The 23286-nt window shown below is 40.4% G+C and overlaps 1 protein-coding gene across 6 annotated transcripts in view; it reads right to left on the bottom strand.

Annotated features, from left to right (window-relative positions):
- ssbp2 (single-stranded DNA binding protein 2) overlaps positions 1-23286 on the bottom strand; it is a 590624-nt gene that overhangs the window by 148306 nt on the left and 419032 nt on the right. For 3 of the 6 annotated variants that reach the window (XM_041185702.1, XM_041185700.1, XM_041185701.1), the window contains exons 5-6: positions 7276-7365; positions 1737-1820 (exon numbers count right to left, since the gene is read on the bottom strand). In XM_041185702.1, the coding sequence (XP_041041636.1) occupies positions 1737-1820; positions 7276-7365 (174 nt within the window). The remainder of the gene's footprint in view (positions 1-1736; positions 1821-7275; positions 7366-23286) is intronic. The other 3 variants (XM_041185705.1, XM_041185703.1, XM_041185704.1) reach the window with 2 other exon arrangements.

Genomic DNA, 23286 nt, shown 5'->3' on the forward strand with positions numbered 1-23286 from the left:
GAGTAACCATACATTGCAACAATTGTAGTAACAATATGGTGCGATATCAGCCTTCTATATTCATTACCTGGACACTATCTCTGCCTTTGTGCATCTCTCAATTGTTGTAACAGTAAAAAGGAAAGGCACATCAACAAGCTTGGTGAACGTCAGGATGCTAGTTCATACTTCATAATTCCCATTCTGAACTGGCTCAAATTCCTACACTCTCAACCATAAAATTGATCTCAAGCAAGAGGGTCCACTAACAGGCTACACCACAGTGGCAATCTTTTTTTTAATATTTAGAATATTTAGAATTTGTCAGTTCTAAATACTTAATCTCATATGCTAAAGCAGTTTGTTGCATTGTGCTGTACCACACATCTTTGCAGGTTTCTGATATTCTTTTAAGACAAGTAATTACAACAAGTAACATCTAGCGTTAACAAAATTATTTTCAAACGGAACATTTAGTTTTAAAAGGAAACTAGTCAGGCTGCTTAAACTCTCCATGTGAATTTAACAAATTGGCAACTGACAAAAAATTGTATATTGTTTTTAATTTTTCATTAATTAAACACGTACCTATATAGAATAATAGGCATTCTGTAATATTTAAAGTATTTAAAACTGAACTAATGTTTGCAAACATAAAATCGCAACCTACTTTTTAAAACTTATTTTAAAGGTGACCTTTCTAAAACATCAATAAAATACTTTTTAGCACAGCACACCCTCAAAGAAACCAATTTCCATTTGTTTTCAGTTGCCATCAGCACACTGGGGTCATCCAAGATTAGTTTCAAGTACCAAATATGATTGAATACAGATTGAATAAACAGCTGCCAACTGTTTTCTAAGAATCAATGACAAACTGGTTGTGGGTAGGGATGGGGTAGGTAAGTGGGGAAAGTAAAGAAAACAGTTGCCAGCGTTTTTTTCTCAATTAAGTAAATGCACAAACATTTGAAAGACCGACATGGTGTTAACTTCTTTGGATTTTTAGCAATAGCTTGTTACAAAAAAGTATTATTTGGGGCACAAGTTTCATCTTCATTAAATACCTGATAGGTTATTATTGAGTGCAAAAATTTTTTATGCATGCTTTGATACACAGTGTTTGTGACTGTGAAATACCAACATTTGCTTGGACTTTAAATTTGTTTTCCACTTATAAAAAGACATAGGCCAGGATTTTTCAGCCCTGCTGTGGCAGACTTGGCGAACCATTCAAATGTCCATTGACTTCGGTGGGACCAGAAGATCCTTTCAGCGGCAGCAGCCGGAAAATTCTGGCCATAGTATTAATATCTAGCATTAATTGTCACCAAATTTCAATGTTTGGCAGATCATGTTAATGCTTAGAAACATTACCTGCTAATTCTAAATATAGTAATTATAAGAGAAGCTACTTTAAACAATAAACCAATGCCATTGATTTATCTGCTAAAGAGGTAGAGCCCAGATATACTTAAAACAATGCAGGTGTTAATCCGACCTGGAATAACTTTTATGATGTTGTGCAGGAAACATATAGATCTGTGCCAGTGAGAAAAGTTAAAATTTCTCACCAAGCTACAATAAACATGCAGGTCAATGAACATAAGCCAATGCTGCAGACAAAAAGAAAGAGCCAAATCATAACCTGGAAGTGATGCATTAACAAGCCACAAGACCGACTATTGGTGCTATCAGAGATGGTACTCAAACAACCTTGGTTTGTTTGTGCTGATTAGCTACTTGTGTCTTCCTACCTGGCTGTGAGGTCCCATCATGGGATTGCTGGGGTTGTGTGGTGGAGGCTGTGCATGTGGCGAGGGCTGTGAACCTGGTGGTCCCTAGAGATAATTGCAAACATAAATTAGCCAGCAGCACAACTATTAACAAAATTATTGACCAGCTATATCAAGAGTTTCTCAAATTGAAAACTGGTTATATCTTTTTAAAATCTTTTCATTCTTGAGGACTTAAGTTTCAATATAGTAAACAACTAATAGCTCTGCCAATAAGTGTTCCCGGTATTCTAAATGTGGTAGAAATATGTCACTGGGCTGAAACCAAAGATGTCATCATCAAATTCCTAAAATAAATTGTGAAAAAATAAGGATGTAGCCTACAAGTGTTATGAACAGCCGACTTTAGGGCAAACGATAAGATATGATGAATGTAAATTTGCTGAAATTTGCATCACTTCTCATTGCTGGCTGTAACACACCTTATTTTCTTTCCAAATGTTCTCCAGTCTATGAAACATAATCTTCCACTGAAACAATTTAAAGATCCCTCATCGTGCAATAAAATTATTTAGAAAATAAGATTAAATACTAAGAAGACATTAAGAATAGCTCACTAGTGATATGGAGCTATTCTACATCTTTCATGAGAGACTTAGCAGTCAGGAGTGCCTTAAATGATCTTTCACACTAAATGTGTGTATTGTATAATGTTTCCAATTTAAGTCACTAGAGTTATTGGTAGAAATACTAATACAGTGATCGTCACAGTGGTAAAACAATTCACAAAAGTTTTTTTAATACTTTCTTTACTTCTTTGGGAAGGGAGAAAAATCCACCCTGAAGCACACTGACTGCTAATTGTCTCTTCCTTTTCCACCAGCCAAGCTTGACTCTTTTTCAATAAGAATGGGTGACAAACTGATTTACTTGACAACACATCTGAACTTAAATAACCTCAGTTTAGCACCAGATCAGCAGGAATTGAGGGTGTGCTGATGTAAAATTATTTTCAATTGAATTAAATTATTACATAATTACATGTAGCTTATTTGCACTGCTGTGAATGATGAATAATAGGACATGGTCTCATAGCTATGGTTTCCAACATAGCAAGTTGCAGATCACAAGGGTGAGCCACCCAGATCAACCACTATGATTCCCCAAGCTAGTTACACATTGGAATTAGGAAGAGGGATACCAACAGGCCCTCAGTCATAGAATGGTGCATAGCTTCGGGGAAATGAAAAGATGGAAACAAAAAATATTCCTTAATGGGGAAAAATGTAAATGACAAGGTCTAAACATAGTTCTGCTCACTTAAATAAATGAAATTAAACTGTATACTGCTGCTGACCACAATTGCTATTGCATATTTTAATCATTGTGCTGTTTCACACATTCGAAGTACTGAGAACCCCACATATAGTAAACACCAGTTTGGCATGCTAAATATTCATTATATCTGAACATTCATTCAATGCAGGGTTGAAAGTATTTCTTAGTAATTAAGGTTGCTGGCAATCATACAATTTATTCTAGTCGGGACATCGACCAATCCTCCTTTTCAATTTCTTTCAAAATACCCATTTTTCCTATACTCAATTGGCAGCTACAATTTTCTTGCTCACCCTTAGACCTGTCATTCAGATGGCACCCAGTTACTCGGGGTTGATGCTATCAATTAACTAGCTCCTGGAAGCCCATGCTTATTCTTACAGTCATACTAACATAGTGTAAGACTGTTCCTTGTAACCAGTTCACTTTCATGGGATATTTTGATCATTATTGCAGCATACATTTTCCAAATTGCATTATATTACCACTCATGTCACATTGGAAATAGGTAACTTATTCAATGAGAGTGAATAGAAATAGGTATTATTTCACTGAATTCAAATGGGGATGCATTAATATGGTGTTTATTGTTGGGCATTTGTTAAACTGGGTATGTTATTAAAGGTTCTAGTACATCATGATTAGAACAACATGCTGATGTTCCAATAAGCTTCATCAGAGAATGGTAGTATATCCATTCATAATCTATTATTTCTTAAATTGAAAATTTCCAGATCCATTCTGTAGCATCAAGAACGAGTTAAGTCAAAGTTTAGTATTTTCTCAAGGGTAAAGAGGGGAAATTATAGGCTAAGTTATTCTCTGTTACTCTGATCCAATTCCTTACTGTTGCTTTCTCAGAATCATAGAATGGTTACAACAGATAAGGCCATTCAGCCTGTCATGTCCATGCCAGCTCTCTGCGAAAGCAATTCATCTTGCCCCACTCCCCGGCTCTTTCCTGCAGCCCTGCAATTTTTTTCTCTTTTTTCTCCAGTCTTCTTTTGTAGGCCTTAATTGAATCTGCCTCCACCTTAATCTCAGGCAGTACATTTCAAATCCTAATTCTTCACTATCTAAAAAGGTTTTTCCTCATATCGCCATTGTTCTTTTGCCAGTGACCTCAAATAAGTGTCCTCTGGTCCTCAATCCTTCCGCCCATAGGTAGAATTTAAGAAATGGACATAATACTCCAGTTGAGGCCAAACCAGTGTTTAATACAGGTTTATCATAACTTCCTTGCTTTTGGACTCTATGCCCCTATTAATAAAGCCCAGGATCCTGTATGCTTTATTAACCGCTTTTTAACCTACTTTGTCACCTTCAATGATTTATGCACATAGATCCCTCTGCTCCTGCACCTCCTTTAGAATTGTACCCTTTATTTTGTGTCTCCTTGTTCTTCCTGCCAAAATGAATCATTTCACATTTCTCTGCATTAATTTCTTCTGCCACTTGTATGCCCATTCCACCAGCCTGTCTATGTCCTCTTGAAGTTAATCACTATCCTCAGTTTCACAATATTTCCAAGTTTTGTGTCAAGTGCAAATTTTGAAATTGCGCATTGTAGTAAGTTCCCTTGTCCACCTTCTTAGCTGGAAAATTATGTTTATACACGGAGTTTGGCACAATGGGATGGTGGGGCGGGGGTGGGGGGGGCATGAGGGAATACTGTATTGCTGTCAGCAAGATAATTATTAATCCTATTCAAAAAGTATTCCAAAATACATAGCAAACAAAACAATTGCATGCAAGTATTTGCATAAATATCATGTGCACACATGTCTGCTGTAGGTATGTAGGGGGTAATTTAGGATCTTGTATGTGAAATGGATGCTTGTCATAAAGCAAACATATCCCCCCAAAACATTTGTGGCCGGGGAGGTACCAAAATGTAAATGTTAATTAAAAATGTGAAATATATTGAATTCAATCATGATTATAGTATGAATGTTTGGTTATTTAAACAACATGAAAGAAGGAAAAAGACCATATACATTATTTGAATTTTTTTTGACTTGATGGAAAGAAATAAACATATTGAGCTGAATACCACAATCTTACTAGCTGCTCTACTAGTTTCTGTCTGTATACTAAATGGAAGATCACCTTCCACTAGGAGGCAATAATACTCCACTAACCCAGCAACAGAACAGATACAAACACATTCTAAATTTTACTACATTAAGCTGTGAATGTAAATATTAACCTATTTTGAGAGGTTTTTTTAATAACAAAACTACACTGAAAATCTGCAATGAAAATCAGTCTTTATTCAATTACAAAGCATACTTACTATTTTAATAATTACCAAATACAAGAACATAAAAACAAACTGAGGTGAATTGGTAAAAGTGGTTAATCCTGTTAGCAAATGCTCACTTGTGGTTTGAGAATTTGAAGATGATGCGAGGGTCTGAAGATGGGGGATGTGAAAGAGATCAGTCATATGTACAACTTATGCCCAATTTATCATGTTCTGCAAATCTACAGAACAGCAACAACTGTATAAGTATAAATAGTAAGAATTTATCTTTGTTGACCTCCATATCATAGCAAAATCTCCTGGCTTTTCCTTTAGAGATGTCTGGGGCTATGAAGCAAGACCTTTTGCATCAGACTGTATTGAATGAGAACCTCCTGCTGATTTTAGCTGGAAATCAAGACCCAGCGCATGCGTAGGTAGGTCATTTAGGATCTTATGGTGCATGAGCTGACTCGGGCAGCTCTTAGTATAAACCCTGGGGGGAATTTTATTCAGTGCAGGTCATCCTGACCTGCAATGAATATAATCTATATTAGCATTGAAAATAAAAACAGGCCTTCTGTCAAATTCTGAATATTTTGAATTTAAATGATACATCAAGCCTGAATGAAATTTGTTGTATGCTGTACATTGTTACAGAGATATAATGTAATTTTTCCTTCTTTCCTTTTTCACTTGTAGCAACAAAAGTGTAAAAAACTTCAATTTGTCATTTTTTCTTACAGATTAAATTGCAATATCAAGCATTGTAAAATTAATATGAATGATTGGAATGGATGCTGGTGGTTTTCGTTGAACAAAAAAGCATTCAATGGATTGTTTCCCAGAGAAATTAACTAAGTTACCACAAAATTCTTTGGACAGCAAATAAACCAGGCAAAAAATAAATAATGAAACCCAAAAAGCATTATGAAATGCTGAGAAAGAACCTACAATAAGAAACTATCAGCCTTGACACATGGCATCTTTGTACCATTGATAAATATGGCATCAATTCAGGTCTAGAAATTTGTAGTCTAGCCTACCCATTTTATAATATCGCTTTTACATAAACTTTCACTGTTATAATTATGAATGTTTGTGCTTTTTTTGAATAGAGAGCATAAAGCACAGTCTCCCAGGTGATTCATGTAAAACCCCTCAACTTTCAGAGCTGAAAAAAAAATTGCCTTTTTTATACAATCTGAAAATATGCTATGCTATGTTCGCTCCTTCAGTGAAGAAAACCAAGTATATGTCCAGAGGTTATTTTTCTGAAGATTGCTCCCTCCCTTAATTTTCTTTTCTTCAACAGTATGTACAGAATGCAGTAGGTCAGTGTAACTGAGATTTAGGCTCTCTAAAGAGGTATCCAGAAGAGCAGGAGCACCCACTCTCCCCCACCTCCACTGCCCACATCCTTAGACCTTCCTTTCTCCTGACCCAGAGGCTTGCCCTGCAGCACAATGTTGCAGTTACCCTGGGACAGTGGGCTTCCCCAGAACATGTTTTTCTACCTGAATCCCAGTCATCCTAGGTTCACTACACTACCCTTGAAGCCAGGTCCAGTTACAAGTGAGCAGGAATGTCTGTTTGCAAAATGGGAGCACTAACAGAGTTAGCAAAGTAGAACTCTGTTTTGAAGAGACGTTTTTGTTTATTGTAGTAGTATCAGAAATTCTACCATTGATATCCCCAATTCAGGGGATACTTTAAAAACAAAAGTACATATATAGAGTGATTATCAGCAAATTAAGATGCACAATTCAATGTGTTTATGGTTTAATTTGAACCTTATAAAAACCCACCCAGATTCATGCGTATCATCCTAGGAGTTTTGGAGTCCACCATCTGCTTCAAGTGGATTATATTTTTCAGTGATAATTTAGAGGGATTCTGCACAGGTCTCTTATTATTATTTTGGAAATCATTTAGTCACATGAAAAGGCTTTTCCTATTGCTTAAGTCTCTTATTACCTGAAAGAATCCCGGTGGTACCGGGCCTACTGGCATTCCGTCTCCTGGGGGAATGTTTCCTAGCACTGGACTGGGAGCTGCGGCTGCACTCTGAAAAGAAAGGCAACTCCTGTGTCATTACATCCTGTAACAAGGAATTGGCATACTTCCTAAGCGTAAAGAATAAAATAACACATACTCTGAATCAATTAAACTTATGACAAAAACAAATCTAAATATAACTTCTATGTGTAGCAAGTGTTTACACAGATATACCAAAATCATAAATATATTTAAAAATTTAGCTGTTTATTTGAAAAACAGGCCAATCTTCTTTACTATGAATGGCTGGTTTTGCTAACAATTAGTGCTACCTAAATCATGTATTAAATTTGCATATCTGAGCATTTATCACTATCTACCATAGTCACAAAATAACATTTCCAATTGCACAATACAATTACTAGGGTGGAGGGTTGGGGTATGTTTAAAGGGAAGAGCCTTCAGTAGGATTCAGTAATTCTGGTTTGTTATATTGAAAGTGTCCTCCTACATTCTGCTGTTTATAGAAGTTATGTATAACGACCAGTTGGAATTTTTTTGGTAAAACTGAAATTCCTGAGGTATTGTCAGATTTGGAGGTAACTGAATATTTATTTTTCACTGAGTTCACCACCTCTTAAAAGCCAAAATACTATCCCATGGGTTGCAAGTGGCCACATTTCAACAATATATTCCTCTTGCCAAAGTTTGAAACTATTTGAGGCTCGAGCTTCTGAAAGTTCACTGTTTTGGCAGATGGGAAAGAGGACTGACATACCATAGAATATCTTCAGTAAATGTCACCATACATTTTCAATTCGATCAATTGTTTTTTTTTTTGCTGGGGGGTGGGGGGAGGGGGGAGTCAATGAAGAATAGGTAATATGGGGTAAATGGAAGGAAGCTTCAGTTTCAGGATCAACATGTTTTATGATGGAAGACTGCATTTCAGGAAATAATTCCACACAATGGGACTGGCAAGTGATAATACCTAAAAGGTTGGGAGGTATTGTGTCAGGAGTTTAGTCTTTTTATCAATCTTATCAGTACAGTCAATATGCATGTTTAGTTCCTAAAAGTGCTGGCTATGAGTCCCAGATTGATATCATGGGCAAAATTTTACGACAGCGTGATTTTACGGTTCTGCCTGAAGTCAATGGATTGTAGAATGGCTCGCCACATTTTACAGCCCCGTTCCCACCACGACGGGCCATAAAATTCCGGCCCATGTCTTATGAAATGATGGACAAAATATTCACCTCTCAGTATTTAGCTAGCAGAAAGATGAGCATGGTATTCTTATGTAATAATAACTTAGTGAGAAATAAATGTAATTGGTATTGAAGGCAAGGATCCTTCACAATCCTCTTCAAATTTGAATCATAGAATCATAGAAATATACAGTACGGAAAGAGGCTATTCAGCCCAATGTGTTCATGCCTGCCAACAAATAACTATCCAGCCTAATTCCACTTTCCAGCCCATGGTCCAGAACCTTGTAGGTTAATAAACAGAATTCCTGATGATATGGTTTGTTTGGACTTGCAGGAAGTATTTGACAAAAGTCATATTTGATAGACATGTAACTAAAAATTTAGAAGCAGTAATCCAGTTTAGAGGTAATAGAAAATGTCAAATTGAAGGCAAGAGTTATGCGGGGGTGGGAGTGAGGGAGTTGGGTGTTGACATTGAGTGGAGTCCTGTACAGTTTAACGATGTTCCCGATGTTCCTAGCATTCAGCAATAATCCTGGATAACAAACTTAAATGTAAACTTTTAATAATTGCTGACAACACTGAAAGGGAGAGAGCAATAGAGACAGTGATTGGAAAAAAATATAGATTGGTTTAGATCAATTTTGTAATTGGGCAGGCGAAGAGCAAATGAAATGTAACAGAGAAATATAAAGCTGTGCACATTGATTGATACTGCAATGTATAATTTTTCAATGAGTTGAACTGAGTTAGAAGAAAAAATAAAAAAGAACTAGGGAGTAACAATATATTCATAATTTTCAACGTATAATATAGAAAAACAATTAAAAATCAAACAGAATATTAGATAGAATAGTTTTTTAGGAGGAATATGGAAAAGCAAGAATGCAGACATTGAATCCCTTACCATTTTTGTGCATTGGAATTATTTCCACGGAAATAATTTTACAAATAGTAGTGCCAGATCAGAGAGAAAGTTTCTTAAAAAAACTTTCCTCCTCTCTTAAAGAAAGTCCCCTGAATCATATCTCTGTAGCCAATATTCATAATTGAGCCTTGACTGGGAGTGCCAAAGGGTGTTTAACTGTGGGGTCATCGCTGTTTAGCTTGAACCTGTCCTCTACCAATATCTATATATTGGGCAGAGGATGCAGTGATAAAAAGCAGGAATCTTGAGTAATTTTGCCCTCCCTAAAAGATGGGCACTTCTCAATTGAGAACAGCTAAACAAGCGCAGACTGATATTCAAACTTGGAACGTTCACTGACTATGTGACTCAGCTACTGACAGGTAAACTCACTGAGACATTGGAGAGCTCCTGGAAGAAAAGCTTCATAAAACTAAGTTATGAACATGTTGGATTCAGGATCTCCCAGGTTACAGGTCTTTTACCTCCATGTGGGCCTCCTCTGGAGAGATTGGGGAATCCAAAGACTTTGAATCAGTCTCTGTGAAATGATGAGGGTGACATGGGAAGTTAACTAGGTACTGTTCTGTTTCTTGTCAAGGGGCCCAGGATTCTGAGGCATATAAGGTATTGCAGAAGTCTGCAAATTCTCTGTTGATCATCATAGAATCAAAGGAGCATTTGCCATCTGTTTTCCTGACTATTGCAATTTCTTTGCCTTGGGCCTATTTATGCAAGGTGCATGCAAGAAGCTTTCACAGTTCATCATCCTGTTCACAGTATTTAGGTCTGGTGTAGCTGAGCAGTTTTTCTGTGCCTGCTGATAACAGACTGCTTAACTCTCCTCTGGTTTGGATTAGGGCTCTTTCTATGCTCTCTGACTGGCACTTCCTGCAGCGACTCAATTTTTGAAAATGTTATCACCTTTATGTAAAAAAAATATACTTCATGGACTTGACATCACCACTGAGACCAGATGGCATTGTGGAGGGCTGATTTATAAAATTCACTTTTAAAATTAAGAACTATAAGACTATAAGAAAGTTAAGAACTATAACACTATAAGAAACCATAGTCCGTGATCTATTTCTAAGTTATGATGCGAATGATAAATTACTACTTGCAACTTATGAGAAGATAGACTGCATAAATAGCAAGGAGAGAAAGAGATTCATTATAAAATTCTCTGTCATAATTGAAATCAATTTTGTACTCTCATTCTATTGTATAACATGTTTATGTCATTTAAAAATGTTTAATTACATAGGCAACTGTGTATGCAATTTATTTTTTCCATATGTGGGGATGATATTTCAAGCATCTTCCGAGATCACAAGATATATGAAGATAAGAAATGCAATTGTACCCATCCTAGCTCACCTTGCAAGGAACAACGACAGTCCCATTCTGCCCACCCATCCACCTCTACCGGTCATAGTATCCAGCTACTTACCAAAGGACTCCACTGTTTTGACCTTCACAACTCTACCCAGAAATCTACTCTGCTATCGATCCCATTTTACATCAAAAACCTCCAAACATTAGTTCTAAATACTTTGTACCAATGTCCCCCTCTTGTGTTTTCAGTTTCATTTGAAATGTTATTCTGAATCTACTGTTTCCATACATTTTACCAGCTTAAATTGGTAGATGAAATCCACTCTCAGGTGTCTTTATTCCAGAATAAAACAAGATTTTTCAGTCTTTTTTTTCATGGCAGTGCCCTGACACTAGGGGCTTGATTCTCTTGGCCCTGTAGAGAAGGGGTTGGAGGTGAGGGTGGAGGTGGAGGGCAGGATACTAGGGGGTACATGCTTTGGGATGGCTCCCCAATAAATTCCCACCACCAGGGACCATTCCCAGGGTCAGGCTGGTAACAGGATCGGCTGGTCTCTCCACAGAGGCAGGCAGCCATTTAGGGTGGTAAAGACCCCAATAAGGTGTGATTTTGCTGCCTCACGGGAACCTTCCCGCTAGTAGAACAGTCCACCAGCTCCCTGGAGGTGGCCTCCTTGTGACAAGGGTTATAAGTAGTATTAGGGGTTAATTCTAAATGTGTGATACACTAATGAGACACAGTATAGTATACGTCATCACAGAAAGCGATGCATGCCTCGTGATCTTGCTCTCTATTGTACAATCTCGTAGTGAGAAGTAGCTCACAGTGTTTCAATAAAGTTAATGTTTCTGCACCTCAGCGTTGTCTGTAAATATTCTGTGATACCACAACAAGACTAAGAATATAACCACAGCCCACCCATCACCTCTGTCAAGGTCTAGCACCTACACTGCAATTTTGTGGCCTGCTTCATAAACTGGGCAATAGTGGAAATTCACTTGGCGGGAGCCCGCCAATGGCCTCCTTCCCTATGAAGGCTCATATATCATCAGGGTCAGCAGCAGGATCACTGGCCCATAGCTACTCAGGTCTATAAACTAAAATATCTCCCACTTCCAGTAACAGACCACAGAATCACAGTGCAGAAGAGGCCCTTCGGCCCATCGAGTCTGCATCGACACGTGAGAAACACGTGACCTACCTACCTAATCCCATTTACCAGCACTTGGCCCACAGCCTTGAATGTTATGATGTGCCAAGTACTCATCCAGGTACTTTTTAAAGGATGTGAGGCAACCTGCCTCCACCACACCCCCAGGCAGCGCATTCCAGACCGTCACCACCCTCTGAGTAAAAAAGTTTTTCCTCACAGCCCCTCTAAACCTCCTGCCCCTCACCTTGAAATTAGGCCCCCCTTATGACTGACCCTTCAACTAAGGGGAACAGCTGCTCTCAATCCACCCTGTCCATGCCCCTCCTAATCTTGTACACCTCGATCAGTTCGCCCCTCAGTCTTCTCTGCTCCAACAAAAACAACCCAAGTCTATCCAACCTCTCTTCATAACTTAAATGTTTCATCCCAGGCAACATCCTGGTGAATCTTCTCTGCACCCTCTCCAGTGCAATCACAACCTTCCTATAATGTGGTGTTCAGAACTGCACACCGAACTTCAGCTGTGGCCTCACCAAGGTTCTATACAATTCCATCATGACCTCCCTACTTTTGTATTCTATGCCTCAATTGATAAAGGCAAGTGTCCCGTATGCCTTTTTCACCACCCCACCAACATGCCTTCAGACATCTATGGACACACACACCAAGGTCCATTTGTTCCTTAGAACTTCCTAATGCCATGCCGTTCATTGAATACTTGTCAAATTACTCCTTCCAAAATGTATCACCGCACACTTTTCAGGGTTAAATTCCATCTGCCACTTATCTGCCCATTTGACCATCCTGTCTATATCTTCCTGTAGCCCAAGACAATCAACCTCACTGTTAACCACCCAGCCAATCTTTGTGTCATCTGCAAACTTACTAATCCTACCCCCGACATAGTCATCTATGTCGTTTATATAAATGACAAATAATAGGGGACCCAGAACAGATCCCTGTAGTACGCCACTGGACACTGGCTTCCAGTCACTAAAGCATCCTTCTGTCATCACCCTCTGCCTCCTACAACTGAGCCAATTTTGAATCCACCTTATCAAATTACCCTGTATCCCATGTGCCTTTGCCTTCTTTATAAGGCTCCCATGTGGGACCTTGTCAAAGGCTTTGCTAAAATCCATATAATCTACATCAACTGCACTACCCTGATCTACACACCTGGTCACCTCCTCAAAAATTCAATCAAATTTGTTAGGCATGACCTCCCTCTGACAAAGCCATGCTGACTATCCCTGATCAAACCTTGCCTCGCCAAATGGAGATAGATACTCTCCTTCACAAATTTCTCCAATAGTTTCCCTACCACTGACGTGAGACTCACTGGCCTGTAGTTCCCTGGCTTATCTCTACAACCCATCTTAAATAGCGGAACCACATAAGCTGTTCTCCAGTCCTCTAGCACCTCCCCCGTGGCCAAAGAGGAATTAAAAATTTGGGTCAGAGCCCCTGCGATCTCCTCCCTTGCCTCCCTCAGCAGTCTGGGACACAAATCATCCGGAACTGGAGATTTGTCCACTTTTAAGCCTGCCAACACCTCCAATACCTTGTCACTCCCTATATCAATTTGCTTAAGAACTTCGCAGTCTCACTCCCAGAGTTCGATACCTTCATCCTCAGTCTCTTGGGTGAAGATGGACGTGAAGTAATCATTCAACACTCTAGCGATGTCCTGTGGCTCCACCCATAGATTGCCCCCTTGGTCCCTTATGAGCCCTACTTTTTCCCTGGTTATCCTCTTCCCATTGATATACTTATCAATTTTCTCTACTTTTATCAGCCAGAGCTTTCTCATATCCCCTCTTTGCTCTCCTTATTGCTTTCTTAAGCTCCACCCTGCACTGTCTGTACTCCACTAATGCCTCTGCTGATTTGCTTTCCTTGTACCTGCTAAAAGCCTCTTTTCCTTCTCAGCGTAACCTGAATATCTCTGATCATCCATGGTTCTCTGGGCTTGTTACTCCTTCCTCTCACCCTAGAAGGAACATTTTGAGCCTGTACCCTCCCCATTTCCTTTTTGAACACCCCCCCACTGTTCCTCTGTAGATTTCCTCACAAGTAACTGTTCCCAGTTTACCTTGGCCAGATCCTGCCTTATTTTACTAAAATCCACTTTCCCCCAATCCAAAACATTTTTTTTGCAACTTGTCGCTTTCTTTGTCCATAACAAACTTAATTAAAGGTTATAAATTTGATAAACCAGAGGAAACAGCAAAAATAGCAATGGAACCGGAATTAAACATGAAAAAATTCCAAGAAGCATCAGAAAATGATTATTTTTGATTATAAAGGTTAAGTTGCATTTAAGAAATGAAGATGACCATATCCCTGGCAGGAAACGTATATTCTTTCCCATCAATTCAATTTCCACACACAACAGAATTATGTCCAACTAGTGCATGTAGTGGAGGTGGGAAATTTGATTAATTGAATATTAAGGTCACACATTGGCAAGCAGCACCAAAGTGGTCATCGTTTCATACTATCAGATCAAGATAATACTGGACTTAGAGGCAGTGACAGCAAAATTCTGAAGTATGTTGACCTCAAAGCTAACCACAGTACAAGCATAATGAATTTTAACTTTCCCTGATGGTTCTAACCTCTAAAGATTATTATGTAACTTAATTTGCTAATCACTGTCTAGCAATATGTTTTCCTAAGGTTTTTCTATAAAATCAAAAAATTACTGAGACTGGTGAAGGTCCCTTTTCTACATAAATAAGTAGTAATACTTCAAAAGTGTTATATCCAGGGATAAATAGTAAAGCTTATACAGTTTGGATTAAATTGGTAGATGTGCTTTGACAATTGCCCTATTTGAATGCCTACCAACAGAGAATAAAGCTCATGAACTGCAGGTTGGCATTACAGCAAGAAAGGTAAATACAAAGCTTTTGTCAATATTCTGAATATGGATGTGATTTGATAACTTCCCATTCTCCATGCTGAATCTCAAGTACTTTCAGTGGGATTCCTGAATTCTGATGCAAAATTGATCACCATCAAGGGCCAGGAGTTTCCATTCCATTGTCCTGTGTTATCAGCCTAATTTTCCCAATATCAATGTAAATAATGAAAAAAAATTGCAACATTTCAAATATTCAGCACAACACAATTTTTTGTGATCTTTTGGGCTACTTTTAAAAACATCACACTAGAAGCAGGTTCGACCCAAAACTGGCCACATGTCCCCCAGGGTGAATTAATCACCATTAAGAGTTTCCACTAATTGTGCTCTTTTGTAGACCTTCAAAAAGGCTTCAACAATTAAACTGCATCTTTTGGGTGCAAGGTAATCATAGGTATGTTTAGAAAGTTCAGATGATTTGCTTTTATATTTAAGGATCTGGCTATTGCACCCCAATCTGACTAGAAAATAGTTCTACATCTTTTTTTGAAAGTCATTTTCTGTTATTTAAAATCAGGCTACCTAGAGGTGGTGAATTGACACTGTGACTTAAACTTCTTTACTTTGAGGTAAACCCATTTTCAGCTGCATTAATCAAACTTTATCAAGTCATCACTTTTAAATATATCGAGGAGATATTTTAAAGCAATTTTTTTTTAAAGGAGGATTTAACTTCGGAGCTTCATTTGAAAGACCCAAGACTCACTCCTGCCTGAGCACAAGCAAGGAACAGCAGGGGGCCACGATTTAGAACCTGAGGGGATGGCCCCTGGCACTAAGTTCAGTGCAGTGTTGGGGGTGAGTGAGTGTCCAGGGACAATCATAGCCAGAGGTAGGGGAGACACAAAGTTCCATTTTTGAAAGCCTGGAGGTTCATTCATGCTCCATCCAGCCAATAAGAAGGCTTTAAAAAATTTGAAGTATCAACTTGGCTGGACTTCTTTGGCTAGGAACCTCCTTGCTGCCAGAATTCACTGGTAGTTCCAGCACAGGGCATTACTGCCATGTTCAGCAGTCAAGATCATACTGGGTCCCAATAAAACCACCGGACTCAGAAATTTAAATATTAATGAGGAGAATAAAGAATTAATTGGAGATCCCAATATCAGCAATTAAAACGGCACTGAGCACAAATGCGTCACATGCACAGAGTACCCAGCTTTCATTTTAATCACTTGCCCATCCCATTCCCACTAAGTGCGCAAGATCAAAATTAGGTTTAGGGGTCTCATAGCTCTTCTCTGCTTTGAGTTTGAATGTTTCCCATGTTTCAGCACCAAGAAGTGACAAAGTACTCCAGTCAGAGTACTACACAGTTTCAGCATGAATTCCCCTGATGTATTGTGTTTCTTATATAATTAAGCATTCTATTTGCTTTGTTGATTGCTGTTGTGCAGCAGTTGAAGAAGTCTACTCGAGCTCCTTGCTCTTTCATCCTCAGCTATTTGAATACCATTTATGGAGCTTGTGTGTCACAAAGTCTACAATAAATTCCATCTAAAATGGTTTTACCTCCTTACATATTTCGTCCAACTCATTTTGTAATTGCTCAGTTATATATGTATAAAAGCTTCATCAATTTGTTCTACTTTTAAAGATTTCTATATTTGTACCCCGTAAATCTTTGAGCTCTTTGCTCCTCTTAAAGTTATGCTATTTGATGTATATTTGTTCTCCTTATGTTTCCTCCCAAAACATTTCACTTCACATTTATCACATGAAATTGAATCCTACATCTATATATGTAATTTATTAGCCTGTCCATATTTCCAAGAATTTGCTTATTCTTCAGAATTAACTACTTTTATCATATGTGGCATGTACAGAAATATTAATATTATGACTCCTAAATCCAAGTCCAGATTATTTATATAGTGAAGAGCAAAACCAATATCTTGCAAGGTTAGGCTGGTCCTTGTGCTCTCACAACTTGAGTTGGAGAGGAGCTAAAGAAACTAGAGAGAAATGGCATGCTGTGAAAAATTATCACAGTTATTGGGCAACTCCAATTGTAGTCATGCCCAAGTCACACAAAATCATAAGATTATGACTGGAATTTTACAGTTTCCCAAAAGCAGTATGACTGATCAGGATGGGCATAAAATTGAGCATCATGGCAGCAGCGCATGCCTATTGCCTACCCCTCCATCCCTCTCCTGCCCCCATGCCTACCTGCCCCAGCTGCGATTTTACCAGTGGTGGGGGAGGCTCAGGCAACCTGCTCTGTCCTGAGCCACCCCGCCCCATTTAAATTTTCAGGAAGGCGGGGCGCAGCAAAATCAGCTGTGCACCCACTGACCTGTCAATGGCCACTTAAGACCCTCTTTCAATCACCACTGGGGTTTTACCCTCAGTGGCGGATGTCAGTGCCAAGTGTCCAGCTGCCAGATGGTATAAGAGACTGGCCCCAAGGTATTTCTCCCCCCAGATTTCCCCTTCCCCCTGCCCTAATGATCGAGGACCCCGCAACCCCATCCCCAGAGCCTGCCAGTTGGGGACCGATAAGACTCCAGACTTACCTTTAAGTCTGGGCTCCATCAGCTTTGGAACTGCCTGCAGTTCTAACAGTGGCCATTGCTGTTGGTGGCGCTGGTGAGAAACAAGTGCTCCCAGCTCTCTGACTGGCTAACAGCTCTCAGAGGCAGGACTTGCTCTCAGATGGGGGCAGAAGTCCAGGTGTGAGCCAATTAAAGACCTGATGGCTGTTAAATGGCTGCAGGGTGAGCCAGCCAAGAGATGGGTTCGCTACTGACTTTAATACAGGGGGCAGGGATCCAACCCCCAGTGTAAAATTCAGCCAAGTATCAAGGCTACAAAGTCATGATTAACGAGACAGTGAATGAAAAGCAGTATACATTACTAACCTCCCAAGACGTGTATGCAGAGTTTGCAGGATTCAAACTATTCACGTACGTGGATTTGTTCCATGCTTATGCACAGGTCAATGTGGATTCAGAGAGTCAATATCATTGCAAGATAAAGACACACATAGGGCAAGATTTTACCGTCGGCGAGCATGGGGCAGGGCCTGCTCGCCAACGCGTAAAATGACATGGGATGATGTCAAGCAGAACCCCTGATGTCATCCCACCCCATTTAAATTTTCAGGAAGGCGGGGCGCAGCAAAATCAGCTGTGCACCCGCTGACCTGTCAATGGCCAATTGAGGCCATTGACGGGATCAATTAAGCAATTAAAGGACCTGCCCGTCCAATCTTAAGGTTGGCGGGCTGGCCAGGAGCCCCGGCGGCAACTAGAAAAAACATGAAAGCTCATCCACCGGCGGGATGAGGTTTCATGTAGGGTTTTAAAAATGTTAATAAAGTTGTTATGGAAAATATGAACATGTCCCAACTCATGTGACATGAGGGGACATGTAAGGGAATTGTTTTTTTTCTCTATTTTTAATATTTTTAGAAGTTGAGGCAAACTCCCTGAGGCTGCACTTAGCCTCAGGGAGATGAATGCGCTCTTTCGTGCACATACGCGAAAGAGTGCACTCTCAATTTTAGAAGCAAAGCGCTTCTGTGTGGACGTCATGCTGGGCAGGCCTTAATTGGCCTGCCCGTGCAAAATGGAGCCACGGCCCTGATTGCCAGAGGTGATCAGGTCCGTGCCTGCCCGTGATTGTGTCAGCCCGCCCGACGAACAGAAAATTCAGCCCTTAGAGTTATAATCCTATCCAAAGTTGTCCCATGATGCGAAGTCTTTTCCAAATATCTTCCAAGCTACAAGGGATAAGATTTTGTAGGGAGTGTCACCCTATATGTTACAATCATTATCTTCCTTCTTGAATAGAAGTGTTAAATTGCCATCACACCAGGCATCTAACACAACTGTAAAATAAAAGCAAAATACTGCGGATGCTGGAAATCTGAACTAAAAACAGAAAATGCTGGAAAAATTCAGCACGTCTGGCAACATCTGTGAAGAGAGGAACAGAGTCCACGTTTCAAGTCCATATGACTCATCCTCAGAGCTGGAGAGAGGTAGAAATGTGATGAGTTTCATGCTGTTGAAGAGGGGCAGGGGGCAGGTAGAGCAAATAGAAGGTCACGGATATGTGGGAGCTCAGGAGAGATTTGACAAAGATGACATGGACACAAGACAAAGGGAGTGGTAATGATAGTAAAGCCTAAGGACAGAAACATCCCAGATTTGCACTAAGTACGGTAGCGGGTGGGAAAAATGATGCCTTATCCACTGGTTGCAATGGCTGGTTTTCAAGCCGTATCATTCCAATCTCACCTCATAAATCATGCATTCCTGGGCCACACGCTGTTTCACTGGTGGGCAGCCTCTGATTCATTGGCCATGCTGTCACCACGTTGCTTTCTCACGCTGGGCGCCATATTTAAAATGCAATCATGTGCACGCCTCTCAGTACTTCTGGCCCAGGACTGCTGCACAGAACTCATGGCCCTAAAAGAACACCCCCCTCCACCCGCTTCAGTGGTGCATCCCTGGACGCCTTCTGGACACCTTTGGAGCCCGCCGCAGTGTCCTCTACCTCCGCTCTGGCCGCAGGAGGCCCATGAGTCTCAGCACTCCGGCTTGGGAGGCGGTGGCAGAGGTGGTCAGTGACAATGCTGCACAGAAGAGGTTTGCCATCTTGTGCAGAAAGAGGATAAATGATCTCGTCAGTGCTGCCAAGGCAAGGCAACCATCTCATCACTCTAAGGCCATCACACATTCACTGGCATCTCACTCACTTCCAGCTCAAGGGACATCAACACTCACTCTCTCACACACATCCTCACATCTCCATCTGGAAGCTGCCTCCTCAGCCCTCACCCTCTTGAGGCCACTTGCACAGATCAAAATGTGCCCTCACACACACCATGGGATAACTCCCTTCCCCACTAATGCCCTAGCCCTGCAGCCATTGAAAAGCCATCCCTACGTTATGGCTGGTCTAGTAAGTAGAGACCTGCCCGTTAGCCTCTTAAAAATGATGTGGTGCTGCCTGTGAAGCATGGCGCTGATGACCATGATTATTGCCTGAAGCAAGGTAGGCTAACAAGCCTCAAAGTCCTGAATGAAGTGCAGCTCACCAAGTGCACGCCGTTTATGTTCAGTTGTGAGAGACACTGGCACGATTCAGCTGGGGGAATGATTCCGGCGAGCAGGGCTTATAAACTGATTTTTGGTCTTCCTGCCAATATTGTCTGCTCTCGCCCACCATGACGCCCCATGCCAACGGGCATGGAAAATTCTTTCTTAAGGCAGGTGTTAATAGTGGCATAAAGGTCAGATCGCAGAATGTGTTATTAGCAGGACAAGAGTCAGCACTTTCTGAAAGCAAAACATGAAAATAATTTACCGGCTGACCCTTGTGTGGAGGTTGGGAAACAAAAATATCAGAATGGAGGGCAGAGTTCATGGTCTGAAGTTGTTGAACTCAATTTCAAGTCCAGAAGGCTGTAAAGTGCCTAATCGGAAGAGGAGGTGCTATTCCTCCAGTTTGCGTTGGGCTTCACTGGAACGTTGCAGCAGGCCAAGGATGGACATGTGGGCAAGGGAGCAAGATGGTTGTGTTGAAATGGCAAGTGACAGGAAAGTCAGGGTCATGCTTGTGAACTGAGCAAAGGTGTTCTGCAAAGCGGTCACCCAGTCAGCATTTGGTCTTCCCAATGTAGAGGAAACCATGTTGTAGCACCCAATATACTAAATTTTTAAAAATGCAAGTGAAATGCTGTTTCACCCGGAAGGAGCATTTGGGGTCTTGGACGGTGAGGAGGGTGGAGGTAAAGGGGCAGGTGTTACACCTCCTGCGATTGCATGGGAACGTGCAATGGGAAGGGGGCGAGGTTTTGGGGGTGACAGAGGAGTGGGCCAGGGTGTTACAGAAGGAATGGCCCCTACGGAATGCTGACAAGGGAGCTGAGGGAAAGATGAGTTCTGTGGTGGTAGTGGTGGTATGATGCTGGAGTTGGCGGAAATGGCAGAAGTGATCCTTTGAATGCAGAAACTGGTGTGGTGAAAAGTGAGGACAAGATAAAGCCTATCATGGTTCTGGGAGGGAGGGGAAAGGGTAAGGGCAGAAGCACAGGAAATAGATCAAACACGGTTGAAGGCACTGTCAACCACAGTGAGAGGTGGGGTTGGGGGGGGAGAGGAGAACCTCGACTCAGGGAAAAGGAAGACATGTCAGAAGCGCCATTGTGAACGGTAGCATCATTGGAACAGATGTGATGGAGGCAGAGAAACTGGGAGAATGGAATGGAGTCCTCACAGGAAGCACGGTGTGAGGAGGTGTAGTCAAGATAGCTGTGGAAGTTGATGGGCTTATAATGAATATTGCTAGACAGTCAAACACCAGAAATGGAGACAGAGAAGTCAAGGACCTTGAAAACTTTATCAATTTTGCTTGCAGTTTCCACCCTCACCTTCATGTGGTCCATCTCCAACACTACCTTTCCCTTCCTTGACTTCTCTGTCACCATTTCTGGTCAAATCTCTCTTGAACTCCCACCTGTCTCTGACCTTCTATTTTGCTCCAGCTGCTCTACTCCCTCTCTTCAACATTATACAACTCATTACATTTCTACCTCTCTCCAGCTCTGAAAAAGAGTCATATAGACTTAAAATGTTAACTCTGTCTCTCTCTCCACAGATGCTGCCAGACCTGCTGAGTTTTATCTTCATTTCCTGTTTTTATTTATATCTAACACAACTCTCTGAGAAATGCAAATTTGGAGCCAATCAGCTGTAAAAAATTTACATTTAAGAGAGGGACCACTTGAAATGTGACACAAAGTATGATGGACATGTAAGAAATGGGCAGAGTTGCACATCTTTATCCATAATAATGTATTAAAAATATTCCATATTGCACACATTTCTAGTTAGTGTTACACTTAGACCTCTACAGTTTCCCTGCTTCATGTTTGTTGATGGGCAGGACTTTCACCCCAAAATGGGGCCAACAACTGAGGTGGGTGGGTGTGTAATTTCGCATTGTCAGCCGGCGTGCCATACTGGCACCATAACACCCCCCAGCCATTTTCTTGGAGGCAGATTGGGGCAAAACGGCTATCTGCCCACAAGTGGCAGGTAGCCTGTTAAGGTGATTAAGAGGCCTCTTAAGGTCATTGATGAGAAAATGGCTGGAATTTCAATTCTTTTTCAACTTTTTCAGTTTAGTGTACTCTATTTGCTGCTCACAATGCAGTCTCCTCTATACTGGGGAGATGCAGGTTAAGTGATCGCTTTTGTGGAACTCATTCATACAGTCCACAAACATGATCCCAAGCTTCTAGTCCCTTGTCATTTAATTCTCCGCTCTGCTCCCAGTCTGACCTCGGCTTTCAAAGTGTTCCAAATAAGTTCAGCATAACCTCAAGAAACAGCACTTCATCATTTCAGTTCGGCGCATTACAGCCTTCTAGACTCAACACTGAGTTCAACAATTCCAGGCCATATTACTGCCTCATTTTTTTTCAGAAAACAGCTATTGGTAATGATTCTGCTTTTCCAATTTACACCTCCTGTTTCTTGTCCCATTACCATCTCTTTTTACCTTGCATTATCATCGTCATTGTTATTTCATCTTACCAAATCACAGACCCTTCCTTTAGTTCTTTCCCCTCTAACCTCATTGCTGCCTCTGTACTTGCTTAAAACATGTTACATCTCTAATATTTTTCAGTTCTGGCAAAATGTCATTGACTTGAAATGTTACATCTGCTTCTCTTTCCACAGGTACTGTCTCACTTATTGAGCATTTCCAGCATATTCTGCTTTAATTGCAGATCTCTAGCATTCATAGTATTTTGTTTTTTAATAAATACTGCGGATGCTGGAGATCTGAAACGTAAACAAAGTACTGGAACTGCAAAGAGTCTTATGAGACTTGAAACACTAGCTCTATTTCTCTCTCCACAGATGCTGCCATACTAGCTGAGCTTTTCCAGCACTTTCTGTTTTCATTAAGTTTTTTTAAGATTTGGTTACATTATTGTAAATGACCTTCATTGTTCAACCCATATATACAACTAGTATTAATGCTCAGTTACAAACTACTTTCCACTTTTCAATACTAACTGTCCTGGGACTAATACTAATAAAATATATTACAGACTTCTCAGATTCCTAACTAAGTTAGAACACTTCTATTTATTTTGGAAATACTCCTATTCTGTACTTGATGTAGATTGGCTGATGTGGAACAATGGCATGAATGTAGGACTCATGACAAACCAAAAAATCTGCTCAACAAGTTACTCCTATTTCACTGCTTCTCACTCAAGAATCTTGAAAATAATTTTTTCAGAAATGCTTTGGAGCCCACCCAATCCATTTGATCAGAAAATCTAGTTTGTCTTATCTGAAATCACCATGTGGTTGTTTTCATCTCTCCTCTTTTGCCTGTATCACTCATTTTCTCTTCTCTGTTCCATTTCTTGAACTCAAATCTTATTTTTGTTTCTATACATGTCCTCTGCTG

This window comes from Carcharodon carcharias, chromosome 4 (assembly GCF_017639515.1).
Source record: "Carcharodon carcharias isolate sCarCar2 chromosome 4, sCarCar2.pri, whole genome shotgun sequence".
Lineage (NCBI taxonomy): Eukaryota > Metazoa > Chordata > Chondrichthyes > Lamniformes > Lamnidae > Carcharodon > Carcharodon carcharias.